Consider the following 17,197-nt stretch of genomic DNA (forward strand, 5'->3'; position numbering starts at 1 on the left):
GATATTTCATACGGACTATAACATTAAATGAAAGAAACCAAACTAATCAAATTCAGTTTGGTAACAAAATTTGCCATTATTTAGACAACTTTATTTCTAACGCTCACTCCTACTGGTTCTTTTCACCACACCAGGCCCCCGAGCAGTGGGAAAAAGAAGAAGGCAGACTGAATATCATACTAGATTTGCAATTTATATCTTTCGTTTTTCATGTAAAATTCTGTTTGAGAGTCTTTCCCCAGGCCAATGAATATTTCTGGGTTTAATGTTCCTTGCTCTTTCCCAAGTTTTTAGCTAGCTTGTTTTTTGGCTTTAAAAAATCTTCCTAGTCATGTGAATTGTATATGTCTTGTCTTAATTGCATTATGCATTATACCTCTAATGTTCTTCATTGTTTTAAGTTTTTATTTAAATTGCAGTTAGATAACATACGGTGTAATACTAGTTTTGGGTGTTCATCCTGGTTCCTTAATCCCCATCACCTATTTCACCCCTACCCCCACCCCACTCCCTTCCAGTAACCATCAATTTGTTCTCTATAGTCTGTTTCTTGGTTTGCCTCCTTGTCCTTTTTTTCTCTATGCTCATTTGTTTTGTTTCTTTAATTCCACATATGAGGGAAATCATAAGGAATTCTTTTTCTCTGACTGACTTAGCATTGTCCTCTCTAGCTCCATATACATTATTGCAGTTGGCAAGATTTCATTCCTTCGTGTAGATGACTAATATTCCATTGTAGATATACCACATCTTCTTGATGCATTCATCACTCAGCAGACGCTTGGGCCGTTTCCATAATTTGGCTATTTAGATAATGCTGCTATAAATATCAGGGTGTACGTATCCCTTTGAATTAGTATTTTTGTATTCTTGTGGTCAATACCAAGTACTGCAAAGATGCCCACCATCAGTCCTCATCAGGGAAATACAAATCAAATCTATGATGGGATACCTCCTCACACCCATCAGAACGGCTAAAATCAGCAACACAAGAAGTAACAGGTGTTGGCGAAGTTGAAGAGAAAGGGGGAACCCTCTTGCCCTGTTGGTGGGAACGCAAACTGGTGCAGCCCCTCGGGAAAACAGTATGGAGGATCCTCAAAAAGTTAAAAATAGAACTGCCCTACGACCCAGCAACTGCACCACCTCTAATGTTTTTTTAAAAAATTCATCTCTGATGGGGCGACTGGGTGGCTCGGTCGTTAAGCATCTGCCTTCAGCTCAGGGCGTGATCCCGGAGTCGTGGGATCGAGCCCCACATCAGGCTCCTCCGCTGGGAGCCTGCTTCTTCCTCTCCCACTCCCCCTGCTTGTGTTCCCTCTCTCGCTGGCTGTCTCTCTCTCTCTCTGTCAAATAAATAAATAAAATCTTTAAAAAAAAAATTCATCTCTGAGTCTCCATAGTGAAGGGTCAAGTGGTGTTAATACGAGAACGTTAACACACTTTCTCCTGACTGCTTCATTGACTTCTCAGTCTTTGTTAATATTAACTGGGATTTTAGATGCAAACATTATTTTACTTTGTGTTGCATACCTTTCAGAGTAGCTTCTCAGTTAAATTCATTTTAGTGACAAAATTTGTGATTATTCCGTGAATCGTATTGTAATGCTTCTCAAGCTACGAGTTCTTTTTGCTGCACCCAGACCCCAGCACGGTGGCAAAGGTAGAGAGACACCTCTGAGTGGGGGTCAGCCCCCGTGTTCCTGCCTCACCTGCAACAGTGATGACGTCTGCGCCCACTCAGATAGGAAGCCATTTTCCCTTGATTGTTTTTTCTTCAAGTTTTTATTTAAATTCTAGTTACTTAACATACAGTGCAGTATTGGTTTCAGGAGTAGAATTCAGTGATTCATCACTTACATACAACACCCAGGGCTCATCATAAGCGCCCTCCTTAATACCCATCACCCATCTAGCCCATCCCCCCCGCCTCCCTCCATCAACCCTGTTTGTTCTCTATCATTAAGTCTCTTATGGTTTGTTTCCCTCTCTCTTCCCCTTTCTCTGTGTTCATCTGTTTTGTTTCTTAAATTCCACATATGAGTGAAATCATATGGTATTTGTCTTTTTCTGACTGATTTATTTCACTTAGCATAATACACTCCAGCTCCCTCCATGTCATTACAAACGGCAAGATTTCATTCTTTCTGATGGCTGAGTAAATACCACATCTTCTTTAGCCATTCGTCAGTTGATGGACACGTGGGCTCTCTCCATAGTTTGGCTACCATTGATGCTGCTGTAAACATCGGGGTGCATGTAACCCCTCGAATCTGTATTTTTGTGTCGTTGGGTAAATACCTAGTAGTGCAATTGCTGGGTCGTAGGGTAGTTCTATTTGTAGCTTTCTGAGGACCCTCCGTATTGTTCTCCACAGTGGCTGCACCAGTTTACATTCCCACCAACAGTGCATGAGGGTTCCCCTTTCTCTGCATCCTCGCCAACACTTGCTGTTTCTTGTGTTGTTATTTTTAGCCATCCTGACAGGTGTGAGATGATATCTCATCATAGTTTGGATTTGTATCTCCCTGATGGTGAGTGATGTCGAGCATCTTTTCATGTGTCTGTTGGCCATCTGGATGTCTTCCTTGGAAAAATGTCTACTTGTGTCTTCTACCCATTTTTTAACTGGATCATTCGTGTTTTGTTTCCCTTGATTTTTAAATGTTTATTTACCTCTATTAGCTGGACTGCATTAAAATGATTTTTAAGGAAAGACATGTGGATACTTGATATCCTGACTCTCCTATGGATGAGATAATGGCTTTTCCACATGTAAAAGCAACTCGGTGTGCACAAAAACATTCACCACCAACTCTTTTGCTCACACTTCTGTGGTTGGCTTGTATCGCCCTGAAGCCCCTAGCTTGGTTTTACTCATCTTTTTTTCTTTTACCACTATTTATGTGAAAGACAATACACATATGGTATGCATAAAGCATACATAGGTAGCATAATAACGTAAAGCAAAAATCCACATAGCTGCTACCTCGGTAAAAACTAGAACATTTCTAGCAATACTTCTACTTACTCTTGGCTCACAAGTCCCTCTTCTTAGTGTTTGAACCCACAGCTGGGCTGAGGATGTTCTTGCTGTCCGGGCAACTCAGTATTGTACTAGCTCTCTCTTTGTCTGTCTCTCCAGACCATGCACTATTTCAGGGCGAGGACTGTTTTACCTTTGCGTTCGTTAAGCTTAGCACAGTCCCAGGCATGTAGCAGGCCCTCCATAAATATTTATTAAATGGCTGAATAATAGATTTCTTTGCATAACATTAGAAACAAAATTTAAAAGCCTAGCATTCTGAAATCATTATTTGGAACAAATATGCCATAAAAACAATATCCTTACTATATATAGAGCTCTTATAAATCTATAGTAAAACCACTTGAGATCCCAATGGGGAAATAAACAGATAATTCTCAAAAAGGGAAATAATTGCTAAACATGAAACATTCCAATTTACTATTAATTGTAAATTCATAAAAGCAAGATGTCTTTCTTCACCTCTCAACACAATATTTTTTATTACCTGTAATTTTTATTTTATACTTATTTTAAAAACTTCATTAGGCTTCATTAGTCACATTTATCATGTTGCTGTTGTACGGACATAAAAAGGAAATATAAGCCAAGTACATCAGTAGAGGTATTTCTAAGATTTCATTGCTTTCAACATCTTAACTCTTCCGAATTACTTTTTAACTCAGAAGTTGTTTGGATGTTTCCATGTCATGTATCCTTTGCATCATCGGAAGCATTGACAATGAACATTTCCTCAAAGCATCTAAGAAGGAACTAAAATATGGTGCGGGGCTCCTACGGTGGCTTTGCAATTCCTTGGAGATCGCTAGCTTGGGACTCTTTGTGCGACATGTCTGATTCATCACTTCTACCCCTCTGCACAAATTTTGGTAATTTGGGTAGAAAACAATACTCCACTATTTTCTTTAGAATTTTTCTTCCCAGCAGCTCTCTTTCTGCCCCCCTCCAGCGTTATTGAGATATAATTGACGTATATACAATGTTATATGTGTTGGTGTCCAGTGTGTTGGTTTGATAGAGTTCCATACTACCAAGTGATGGCGGCCATAGAGTTAGCTAAACCTCCATCACATCCCATAATTACCATCTCTTTTTTGCACTAAGAACATTTAAGATGATCTATGCACTTGGCAATTTTCGAGTATGTAATATTGGCTATAATCACCACACTGTAACTTAGAGTCCCCAGAATCTGGGTTTGGAAGTTTGTACACTTTGACTCACACAATCTTCTTAAATGGTGAAACTCGGGATTAATAAGTATTTACATATTGTGGATGGGAATAGAAAGTAGTTCAAGGTTTCCAGGAGGGAATCGGACAACATATTTTAAGAACATGAAGGGATCCATACCTCTTGCTACTATAATCCCAGTTCTCAGATTATTTTCTTAAGAAAACCTGAAATGGGAACAAAGCTTTACATGCGAAGTTTCTCATTATCATCAAAATCGAACAAAACTAAATTATCTCAATATGGGGAAAAATTAACTGATTGTGGGAAAGGATTGTGAACAATTGTTACTTTCTTCTACATTTTTCAAGAGAGCTTCGTAAGTTGGTATTATTTTTGTAGTCTTTAAAACAAACAAACAAAAAAAACAGGCATTAGAGCTCCACTCAGTTGCCCGAACCTAGACACAGTTTGGGCACACCAAAGCAGAGTGCCCCTTGCCTCTCTCCTCTTCTTGATTTATCCCTGTTTAGTTTGGTTCCATGGTGAATAGAATCTGGAGACGACCGAGAATATATGGATAAGACTACCACCATTGCCGTTTTCCCACTAGCTGGGATTGCAGCATGCTGGTGGGATGGACACCAAAGCAGAATAAGAGAGCCCCGTGAGGTTCCAGTGAGGCAGATTCTTACATGTTCCCGAAGAGATGTGCCTCGCTGGGCTCAGGGGTTTGTCTTGGGGATTTTGGCTGTCCCTCCACAGATGCATTCCAAACACTTAGGATGGTGCCTGGCACAGTGGAGGCATTCAGTAAGTACTTTTGGAATATATAGATAAATGTTGCCAGGGCTTTTCATGATGGCAAGGTGTTTGTTTGCTTTTTGGATCATTGTTTTTGATGCCTCCGTGTCAGTAATGACTTCAGAGGCTGACCTCTGGGGACGCCTGGGTGGCTCAGATGGTTAAGCGTCTGCCTTCGGCTCAGGTCATGATTCCAGGGTCCTGGGATCGAGCCCCACATCAGGCTCCTGGCTCATGGGGGAGCCTGCTTCTCCCTCTCCCCTTGCTCATGCTCTCTCTCTCTCTCTGTTTCTTTGTGTCTCAAATGAATAAATAAAATCTTTAAAAATTTTTTTAAATTAAAAAAAAAAAGCTGACCTATGACTCCCAGGGTGATTAAAACCCATGTTGGTGTCGAGGCCCACTTTGGATAACCAGTGGGTAACTGGTGTACTTATGTCCAAATGTTCCCCGAGGCCCTCTTTTGTGCTGGGGATGGGGTAGCTGTGTGTAAGCGGAAGCTGGAGGTGTCCGAGGCAGAGGGCGGGTGCCCACACCGTCCAATGAAGGGCTTGGTCTTTCTTGCTAAAATGATCACCTCACAGATGTGAGCCTTGGTCCTTACTGGGGGGTCGTGTGGCCTTTGTATCAAGAAGTTGGGGCCAAGGCATGGTGGAGCAAGGGTTGGGCAGCAGAAGTTCCACCCCATGAGCTCTGATGGATGGTGTTTTGCTTATTCCCGCAGCTTCGAAACAACAAGGCGAAAGATGTCTGCTTGGACCAGGGGCCACTGGAGAACCACACAGCAATATTGTACCCATGCCATGGCTGGGGACCCCAGGTAGGAGCCCATCTCCGACCAGGAGGAGAGTAAAATCACCAACTCCCAGAGGATTTGTAGGGCTTCTGGTAACGTCCCTTGTCCCCTATTTGTAGCTGAAATGTTAAGAAGGTGGGGGGCTTTCTGGCTGTTTCCACATAGCACTTGGGGAAAGATTCACGAGTGTTTGCATCAGCACGGATATTAAGGGGACCAGTGGGCACATTTCATACTGCATAGACAATGTGAATAAATTGCAGAGTCATTTGCAAATAGGCGAGTATGCATCAGTGTGCATACATTGTAATTATAAGTAATATACCTGAAGTACTAGCCAGTTTCCTCATGAGAACTTGCTCGCACACTCATCCTGAAAGGCCGCCAGCAGGTGGGTGGTAAGTATGACCGGGTCTGTAAGCGCAGGAACAAGAGCCGAGTGCTAATTCTGTGGGAGGAGGGTGTTTGCCATGACATTTCAGAGAACACGTGTGTTCTTTGGTCTCTCAGAACACCCAAGACATCCCAGAAAGGGCAAAACGACCAACCAACAAAGTAAAACTTGAGCCTGGTCAATGATTTTCCTTTGGTAACTTCCTGCTAACCCAAGGTGTGTGTGCGTGTGTGCATGTGTGTGCGTGTGTGTGTGTGCGTGCGTGCGCATAAGGAGCTTAGCAGAAGTTCTCTAGGACTAGAAGAACGCATATCCAAAAATGTCATTAGACTTGACTTGTCAACTAATAGTAATAAAAGGCCGGCTACAGATGGGGAAAACATTGATGATTCGATCCCAGGGGAGCACCAGACAGGTGATTCTAAGCCGGACTCTGCAGTTCTTTCTCTGGGTCTCAGCTTGCTCATCTGTGAGGGGAAGACACTGGACAAGACGCCCCCTAAGCTCCCTTGGTCTTGCTCATGTTCTGGGAACACACGCATTCAGTGGCAAATTCACACTCATTGGCCACGCGTACACACTCACACGTGCCTTCTTAAAGGCTCGTGGGTTTTCTCCGCTTGTGGTACTTTTGCTTCCCATGAAGCCAATACCTAGAAAGAGAATTGCGTTCTCTCTGCCGTCACAGCAGGTGACTTTGATAGTCCGGACCCTCCACCTCCCATCAGTGTATGACAGGTCGTCTGAAGGTGGAGAACAGGTACTGTGGGATGGGTCAAATCCTGCGTCCTTTGGTCCCTGCAGCCCCTCTAGGAGGTAGACAGGCAGCATGGGGAAACTGAGGCACAGGGAGGCAAGTGCCAGTGAGCAAAGCAGACTAGACTCCATGCCCTCCAGCATGACCAAAGCGCTTTAAATTCAAGGCCAGCCCGTGTACTTCGAGGTGATTTACTGAGCCCTGCCACCCACAATTGGCTAAAAGTGCCCGCGGGGAGCAGGAGAAAGGGAAGCCTCGACTTCCTGATGGGTCTCGCAAGGAAGTGGGGCGTTCGCACTAAAGGCAATAGGGTCTAAAGAATCCAGGGAGCGTCTTTTTTTTTTTTTAAGATTTTATTTATTTATTTGAGAGAGAGAGAGATAGCGAGATAGAGCACGAGCAGGGAGGAGAGGGAGAAGCAGACTCCCTGCTGAGCAGGGAGCCCGACTCGAGGTCGATCCCAGGATGGTGACCTGAGCCAGAAGCAGACACTTAAGTGACTGAGCCACCCAGGCGCCCCCAGGGAGTGTCTTTATTCATTCATTCATTCATTCACTCAGTGAGCTCTGTCTTGATCACCTGCTGTAGGTGCTAGTCACAGGTGTATGTGGCAACGGGTGAGATAGAGTCCCTGCTCTCAGATGGTTTACACTTGAGGGAAGAGACAAGTAAAGAGCAGGAAAATCTGCAGCACAGTGAGTGTGGAAAGAGCAAGATAGCTCAGAGTGTCAGGAGACAGAAGGTGGCCCAGTTTGCTTGGTGCCCAGTGCAAGAGGGAAGGACAGGCCAAGAGATAAGGCAGGAGGGGATAGAGAGGCGGATCTCCCAAGGCCTGATAAGGCAGGCAGGCTCCAAGGTGTTGGTTGGTTCGGTGTGTGGCCGAACCCTCTGGAAGGCTTGTGAAAGCACCAACTTCTGGGCCCCACCCCCAGAGCTTCTGAATCAGGGGTCCTGGGGCGGGAGCTGAGATTTTGCATTTCCAGCAAGTTCCCACATGATGCCGGGATGCTGCCCTGGGAAGTTTGGGACTTGAACTTGACTCTGGGGACACTAGAGAATCACCGGGTGATATGCTTAGATCAGGCTTAGTTTGAACTCCTGGAGGAGTTCAGAGATGGGTGGATGCTATGAAGACATCCTGGGTGGATGCTATGAAGACATTCAGCTCCTGCTGACTTTCCAGCTTTTCCAGCATAGGGCCTGTGACCATTGTTCAGGGAGATACGAGGAGTGGGTTTTACTTAACTGAACTCCCAGGTTTCTGTGTCCAGGGCTCTGAATAGGTGACATTTGAACTAAGTACTTACTAACTGTGCCGTCATAGACACTACTGCATAATTAGATATCCACGTAATCAAAACCTGGCCCATGAGGCCGACCTTGGCAATGAGAAAGGGAACGAAGGTGGTCTAATAAATGTCTCCTGGACATCAGAGAGCTTTCCCGTATGGCTCCAAGCAGTGGCTTTTTGCCTGGGTGATTCCGGGGAGGGTTTTCTAAGCCCCTGGGGATGTTCTCAGCTGAATCTAAGGACCAGCACATTGAGGTGGCTCCGTCTGCCTTCCGTGGCCCTGTGACTACCCCCTACCCCGGGGCCCTCTGCCCTTGCCTTCCGCCCCCGCCACTCAGAATACCATCTAATGCCCTTGTGATGCTCACAGCTCTGGGACAGACCCCTGTGAACTTGACCTGCCTCACCCTTCTGTCCAGAGCCTTCACTCCTCTTGTGTCCCCTGCATCAGAGTCCCAGCGGTCACCTGCTAACCAGATCCAGCCTGCAGATGGCCACCTGTCAGCCCTCTGCCCACACCGGAGCCAGCCAGCAGGCTCTCCTCTCTTCTGGTGCCTTTGGGGGGAAATAACTGGAATTTATCTTTCACTGGTTCCACCTGCATGCGGAGCTTTTCCAGATGAATGCTCCTGCCGTTTAGTTGATGATGGAATGGCAGACGGAAGTAGGCTGCGCGTTGCCCCCCCCCCAACTCTGGGATGAATACCTATGAGTGGGCCATGGTTGTTTCCCATCAGCTGATGTCTTAAGTGAGTCTAGTGTTGTTTTCTGTTCTGCCACATGTTCTGAATTAAGAAGACACCCCTGGCCCCGCCCTGCAGCTGCCAGGCTGCCCCCCACCCTGGCTCATCGCGGTTTCCTCCCCCTCCTTCCAGAGCCGCTCCCTCTGAGCTAGGAGTGAGTCCCCCACACACACACACCAGTCACGTGCCTTGGCATCTTTCTAAACCACTTCGGAAAGTGCTGTGGGCAAACAGAGACCGAACCAAAGCTCCGGTAACGAGGCAACTCCCAGAAGAAAGAGCTGGTGTTCCACGGACATTGTTAGCTTAATTAATGGACTCTCTGTTGTAATTTATTATCAAACAGCAATTAAATGGAGATAAAATAAGCACCGAGGAGGGTAATTTCCTGTCTTGCAACATGTGTTTGTCAACAAAATGGAGAAGGTTCCTCGCCACGTGTCGAGCCCGCTCGCTGGCTCGCTCGCAAGTGTCTATCGGCGAGCCGCCGACCAGCCTCGTCCTTGTCTGGTTACTAATGTGGATGAGACACGGGCCCTTTTCTTTTTTGAGCCTGAGTTTTATTTACAAATAGGAAGGCAGAGATGCGGCAACAGCCTCTGAGGTCGGCTTGAACCCATTTAGGACAGGGGTCATGTGCAAGGAGAGCGGGGACAGGGGCAGATGGGGGTGTGGTCCCCAGAACCATGCGCCCCCAGCCATGCATGACAAGTGCTGACTGATCCCTGAGTCCAGCCCCAGACCTACTGAAGACGGGGCCTGGGAATCTGCATGTTGACATCTCTGAGTGTTTTCCTTTTTCATTCAATACCATCAATTGAGCACCTATTAGGGGCAAGGCTACGTGTTAGACTTACAGGTACTGGTCAGATGTCTGTCTGGCCCAGACTATGCCTACTGTCCCAACCTAATTCCTTTTTTTTTTTAAGGTTTTACTCATTTGAGAGAGAGCACAAGCAGAGAGGGGAGGGAGAAGCAGGCTCCCCACTGAGCAGGAAGCCTGACATGGGCTGGATCCCAGGATCCATGACCCGAGCCAAAGGCAGATGCTTAACTGACTGAGACACCCAGGCGCCCCCAACCTAATTCTTTTTTTATCATACTACTTCAGCTTTTATATAATTGGGTTTTTTTTTTTCATTTTTAAGGTAAACTCATTCTTGTTAATAGAGTTTTGCAAGTTTTAACAAACACACACCGTTAAGTTAACCCCTATTGGGTTCGAGATCTAGAGAGGTTCTGCCAGCCCCCAAACTTCCTTTGAACCCTTTCATAGTTAATCCCTCCCTCTGCCTCCAAATTTGAGGCCCAACCTAACTGGGAGTGTTCATGGAACCACATACCCAGATAATCCTGACGTGGGTTCCTCCCGGCGCCGAGGACCACAGCTTCTCAGCAGCCCACGCCTTGCCAGCACAAGGTTCGAGCAGGTGGTGCTGGGGCATTCAAGGAGCGCCACGTGAAACAGCTCCTAGCTGTGGTGGGACGTCCTAGGAGGTGTGTGTCATGCAGAGGAGTGTCAGGCTCTGTCCCGAGGACCTATGTGATTCACTGGGCTCCAGGGAGATATCAAAGGTCTCTCTTCTGTTTGTCCTTCTGTCAAGACATATTACTCTTCCTCTCCCTTCTCTTCGGAGAAGCTCCCATTCCTTAGCCTTAGTTAATTCATCACCAGAATGACAGATGAGAATTCTCTTCTCCTGTAATTAAATTTAATCTGATCTTGGACTTCTTCTTTGATGGCTTCATCTTTTAAGCGATAGATCATCCAAACACCTTGTCACGATGATGCATTGTGCCAATAAGACGCTGGTGCCCCACCGGAGCGACAGGGCTCCCGCAGCCATTAGCATGGGGAAGGCACTCAGCAAACACAGGAGGTAAGGACATCCAGCAGCCTCTGGGCTTCCAAACAAAGTCACGGGAGTGTGGGGGCTCGGGGATGGAGCCGTTGAGAGCGCTTTGGAGTTAACACCCAAGGAATGATGGCTTTCTGGAGACCGGCCTCCTGCCTTGGGTAAGAAGCAGACCTAGGAATCCCTTTCAGTTCCTGGAGAGGAGCGTGAGGTCAGAGCAGGGGAGCTTGAGACCTAGTGGGACAATAGGGTTGGAGGAGCGAGGGCAGATATTTCTTATGTTAGGGAAACCTACAGAGACCAAAGAGAGAGGACGAGAAGCGGGAGAGAAAACACGGGTGCTGTTTGCCATGTCTGAAGCCGGACACCACAGAGGCTCTCACTGCTCCCGTCCAGCTCCCATCACCCATGCAGTGGTTCCTAAAACCCTCCCCCTGCGTTCCAGGGCAACACATAAATTCATGTTGCCTCCTTGCAGAGAGCAGGACTATTAAGCGCCTTTTTTGTTGTTGTTCCTCTGACTCGTCTTCTCTCAAAATATTCAGAATGCTTCTGAGTTTATTATTTCCAGGTTGTTAGTTCCTGCCTCCCGAGCCCTGCCTCCATCCAGCCTTCGTGAGCATCCCTGCTGCCCACCTTCTCTGCAGACCTCCAGGGAGAGCAGGGTTACTGCCTTTCTGCTTCCGGACACTTTCCCGAGCCTTCAGGGGACCCGAGCCCCATCCTCTGCCATCTGTTCTGCTTCCCCATTTTATTTCCAATCCCCAGTTCACTCTCTCTCATTATTCCTGACAAGTAGGTCTCGTGGTCCACACACAGGGAGCAGGAATGCCCGATTTCCTAAGTGGCATTCAGAATGAAAAGCACGTGGATTGGATCTTGCTTAAGGAGGACTCTGGGTTAAGGAGGAATTACTGTATTGCTCTCTTGCCAGAATGGGGTGACGGACTGTTCTCTCCAGAAAATCAGAATCGTAGTCATAAGTTGTTTTCCAGTAGAGATTCTTAGTTAAAAGTTTCATGGCTCCTTAGAATTTCGGTGGATTGTTTTCTCCAGACACAAAAAGGCGAGCCAGGGGGCGCCTAGGTGGCACAGAGGTTAAGCATCTGCCTTCGGCTCAGGGCGTGATCCCGGCGTTATGGGATCGAGCCCCACATCAGGCTCCTCTGCTATGAGCCTGCTTCTTCCTCTCCCACTCCCCTTGCTTGTGTTCCCTCTCTCTCTGGCTGTCTCTATCTCTGTCGAATAAATAAATAAAATCTTTAAAAAAAAAAAAAAAGGTGAGCCAGGCAGACTTGGGGTTAATGTTGGGGTTTGGAATAAGGAACTCAGACTGAAGAGGAGAGTGGCAACCTTATCAGCTGAACCTCTCTACCTTGCCCAGAGCTGTTAAATTCAAAGAAAGTCTCTGCTAGCTCATTTTTTCCTTTTCTACCAAAGATGCAACAGCATTGCGATGAGTTTGGGGAAAAAAAATTTAAATCATCTATAATCCCGCCACCTTAAAACAACTATTATCATTTCTGAGGCATGCTTCCAGCCTTTATTTTTTTCAAAGAAGTATTTTGATTTCTTAGGTTGCTTTCAAATCGCTGAATTAATAATATCACCGCTTGTGAAGGACAAGAGGGGGACAGTGAAACCTGGTGAAATGGTGTTTAGTGCCTCAGCACTGCCAGCTGAGGCAAAAAGCATGTGACAAAATACAGCATCCTTTCCTGATTAAAACCCTTCAGAGTGTAGGGATAGAGGGTACATTCCTCAATCTCATAAAAACCATCTATGAAAAGCCTACAGCAAATATCATTCTCAATGGGGAAAAGCTGGAAGCCTTTCCCTTAAGATCAGGAACACGACAAGGATGCCCACTCTCGCCACTATTATTCAACATAGTACTAGAAGTCCTTGCAACAGCAATCTGACAACAAAAAGGGATAAAAGGTATCCAAATCGGCAAAGAAGAAGTCAAACTGTCTCTCTTCGCAGATGACAGGATACTCTATATGGAAAACCCAAAAGAATCCACCCCCAAACTACTAGAAGTTATAGAGCAATTCAGTAATGTGGCGGGATACAAAATCAATGCTCAGAAATCAGTTGCATTTCTATACGAACAATGAGACTGAAGAAAAAGAAATTAGGGAATCCATCCCATTTACAATAGCACCAAAAATCATGTTATCTTGGAATTAACTTAACCAGAGACGTAAAGGATCTGTATTCTAGAAACTACAAATCACTCTTGAAAGACATTGAAGAAGACACAAAAAGATGGAAAAATATTCCATGCTCATGGATCGGAAGAATTAACATAGTTAAAATGTCCATGCTACCCAGAGCAATCTACACTTTCAATGCCATCCCGATCAAAATACCAATGACATTTTTCAAAGAACTGGAACAAATAGTCCTTAAATTTGTGTGGAACCAGAAAAGGCCCCGAATTGCCAAGGAACTGTTGAAAAGGAAAAACAAAGCTGGGGGCATCACAATGCCGGATTTCGAGCTGTACTACAAAGCTGGGATCACAAAGACAGCATGGTACTGGCACAAAAACAGACACATAGACCAATGGAACGGAATAGAGAGCCCAGAAATGGACCCTCGGCTCTCTGGGCAACTAATCTTTGATAAAGCAGGAAAAAACATCCAGTGAAAGCCTTTTAAAAGAGAAGGTTGGGGTACAGTCTGATTTACATTTAGGAAGCAATCACTTGGGACTGCAGTTTGAGGAGTGGATTGGAGGGGTCTTAAGCTAGAGGCAAGAACTTCAGTTATGACACTGGTATGATTATCTTGTCAAAAGTCAGTCACCTAAACTTGAGTAGTGACCATGGGGATAGTAAGAAGTAGACAGATTTAAAATGTGATTAGGGATAAAATTAGCCCCATACTTGACACTATACACAAGCTTAAATTGCGTATGAATTAAGAATATAAATGTTAAAAAATGAAATTAAATAAATACTAGAAAAATAATGGGTGAATTCTTCTTTAACTCTGATCTAGCGGAGGGCTTTCTAACTAAAATCCAGAGACAATAATAGATTGATGTATTTGACTACATTAAAATTTTTTAAACCTTGCATGGTGATATAATACCATGAATACAAAGACACCTGACAACCAAGGAGAAAATATTTGTAACATATGCCACAAGAGATAATGTTCCTGTTGTATAAAAGACACTTAAAAATCGAGGAACAAAGGACTAAAAATCTGATAGAAAAATAGGAAAAAGACACAAGCAAATAAGTTGTCCCCTACACACACACACATATATATGTGTATATATAAATATATATATATATGGCTTCTAAATATATGAAAAAATGTTCAGACTCATTCATAATTGGGGAAACTCAAAGCAAAATAACACTGAGAAACCATTTTCCTCACCTGTCATATTTGCAAAAATTAAAAAATTTGACAACATACTCTGTTATCACGGTTCTGAAGAAATAGCCGATCTCCTAGATTGCTGGTAAAAAGGCAAATTGGTACCATTTTTTGGAGGGGAGTTTGGCAATACTTAACAAAGCTACAATATGCTTACCTTCTGACCCAGCAAGCCACTTCCAGAAGTCTACTCTGATTTCCAACAGCATGAAAATAGCATGCATTGCAGCATTATTTGCAGTTGCAAAATATTAGAAACGAGTTTAATGCCTGTTCGTAGGAGAGTGGTTGAATGAGCAGTGGAGTAGCTTGCAGCTTTACAAAATAACATGGGCAAACTCTATGTACTGATACAGAGTGATTTTCACATATTGTTCGGTGAAAAAGGCAAAGTACAAAAGAAGGTGCATTATATGCTAACTTTTATTTGGACAAATGGGCATTTAAAAATAAATACCTGTATCTGCTCTTCTGTACAACAGATTCAGGAAGGATAAATGAGAAACCAGTGAGATTGGTTCCTGACTAAAGGTGGGTGAGAATGGGATGGATGGAATGTGAAAAGTGGGGCAGATGAAAGGGGAGTGACACTTGCCTCTCGGTGCCCCTTTATGTCAAGTTCTGACTCTTAGAACCATGGTGATGTTTCAAATGTCCGAGGAAAAATAATAAATTCAGCTAGAATGTGGGGAAGAAGACCCACAATGGGATGCAAAGAGTGACAAAAATTAACCTAACTAAACATATTTATTAACTACCCTGATGGACGGGAAAGAACAGCACCAATCCTAGTAACTTTGGAACGATTGGACAGTTTTGACAAAATTCTAGAAAAAAAGAACCCTTGCCAATAACGCATTCTAATAAGTAATTGTTTTTCACATCGGTCTGGATGAAGAATTCTGAAACTACTGTCTGTATATACTAGGATTGAACAAGCACGTATATAAAGGATGGATATTGGGAAGCAGAAAAGTTATAAATAAGGAAAGAGGTATGGCTAGAATGAATGGATGTTGGATTGCAATGTGAGGGATGAGGATGAATTTATTTTATAAGTATATATAAAAATATAAATATCCGTATATAAAACATATATCAATAGAGATGTAGAAATAAATCTGTAGAAAGAAAAACAAATGTGTGTATGGATTGGTGAACATACATGTATTTCCTAGCTCTGAGGCAGCCTAGAAGCAGTAAAGCCCAGAAGCATTGAACACCTCTGACACCCAGATTTTGGATGATCCCAGCAAGGAAAAATAGAGGTTAAGCCTGGAAAACCTTGTGGTGTCCGAATACAAGGACGTTCTTTAAAAAAGACGGTGTCCTCTCAATAGAACACAGGAGCCACCCTAAGGAGTTCCCGTTGTCCAAAGCTGGATCTATTTGAGCAACAGAATAAACAGTGAGAATGTTGGGTTGTCACTCACGTACTTTTTTTTTAAATCCATGAGTCCATACTGACATCAATAAATAAATGGAGAGAGAGGGACTGCTGGTCCTTCAGTAGAAGTCCCCTTTGCCAATGTAGAAGGCATGTGGGAAATGAAAATCACCCCTAGGCTGTCATGCCAGTAATACTTGCTGAAGTCCAGAACTAGCACTGAATGCTAAAATTAGTGATCAAAAGTAAGATATTTCCGTGGTTTCCAAGTATCTCCCTTTACCAGGGAAAAATAGTCACTCCGCAGTTGAGAAACCCAGAGGACCCTGTCTTAACCAAATGTTCAAGGTTATCATCACCAGTAATGAGAGACCATGCACCCCTCATCTGATACCCCAGGAAGGGCACAGCATCACCTCTGTGGTTTTTCTTGCTAGAAATGTACAACTCTAACTTCAGTCTTAATCACGAGAGAACATCAGACAAACCCAAATTGAGCAACATTCCACAAGATAATTGCCTAGTACTCTTCAAAAGCGCCAAGGTCATTAAAAACAGGGGAAGACTGAGGACCTGTCCAGATAGGAGGAGATTAAGCAAGGACACATGACAACAGAATGCAGTGTGGGATCCTGGAAGAGAAAACATGTTAGAAAAGCGTCGAAATTTCTGTGAGGTCTCTAGATTAGTTAATAGGATTGGACCCACGTGAATTCCCTGGATTTGGTAATTGTACTAGGATTATATAAGATACTGACTTTAGGATAAGTTGGGTGCCAGGTATACTGGAACTTGCTATACTGTATTTGCACTTTTTTGTAAGTCTAAAATGACTTTGACATGAAAAGGATTTTTAAAAAATGTTTTAAGAGGGCTAGTTGGCTGGAATTATTGGTGGAGAGGTCAAGGGAAGGGATGAGGGAGGCAGAAGTGATACTCAAGTCCCTGGCTAACGCATGGGTGGATAGTGGTGCCATTGCTGAGATTGGAGACGAAGGTTTTGGGAGAGGATGATGGGAGTTCCTTTTGGGGCATTGTGAGTTCGGGATGAGGGATGGGCCTTGGAAAGCCCCACAGTGATGTCCTCCAGGCAGCCGAACATTCCAACCAGGTGCCGAGGACAGAGTGGCAGAGTCAGATGGGACTTCTGGGTGTGTGCTGAGGGAGAGAACAGTGATCCTAGGACAGACCTTAGTGTGGCTCCAGCTTTAATGGTGCTGCCCCGAGGTCGAGCAAGCTAGACCACACTGCGTGTTAGATACAGTTACAAACGTGGGCGAGAGGATTCTCCATGGAGCATGGAGAGGAAGCCAGATGAGAGTGGATGCAGGGGAGAAAGGGAGGTGAGGAGGTGCAGACATGGTGGAGAGAACTCTCTGGAAGCTTGACTTTGAGGGAAGGTGAGACCAGGTGGGGAGGCAGAGAAGGGTCTGAGTTGGAAGCACACTTAGGGCAGAGTGAAGGGGAGTGGAGACTAAACAGAAAGGAGCTACTTACATTTCTAAAATATTAGAGGGAAGTCTGAAGAACCCTGAGGATTAATGCTCAGAA

General features: G+C 44.5%; 1 protein-coding gene across 3 annotated transcripts in view; it reads left to right on the plus strand.

The window, feature by feature from the left end:
- The window catches only part of GALNT17 (polypeptide N-acetylgalactosaminyltransferase 17), a 432,856-nt gene that overhangs the window by 401,253 nt on the left and 14,406 nt on the right, over positions 1 to 17,197 (plus strand). For all 3 annotated transcript variants that reach the window (XM_040634985.1, XM_040634984.1, XM_008698564.2), the window contains exon 9: positions 5,748 to 5,843. In XM_040634985.1, the coding sequence (XP_040490919.1) occupies positions 5,748 to 5,843 (96 nt within the window). The remainder of the gene's footprint in view (positions 1 to 5,747; positions 5,844 to 17,197) is intronic.

The sequence above is a fragment of the Ursus maritimus genome, unplaced genomic scaffold (assembly GCF_017311325.1).
Source record: "Ursus maritimus isolate PB19 unplaced genomic scaffold, ASM1731132v1 scaffold_2, whole genome shotgun sequence".
Classification (NCBI taxonomy): domain Eukaryota; kingdom Metazoa; phylum Chordata; class Mammalia; order Carnivora; family Ursidae; genus Ursus; species Ursus maritimus.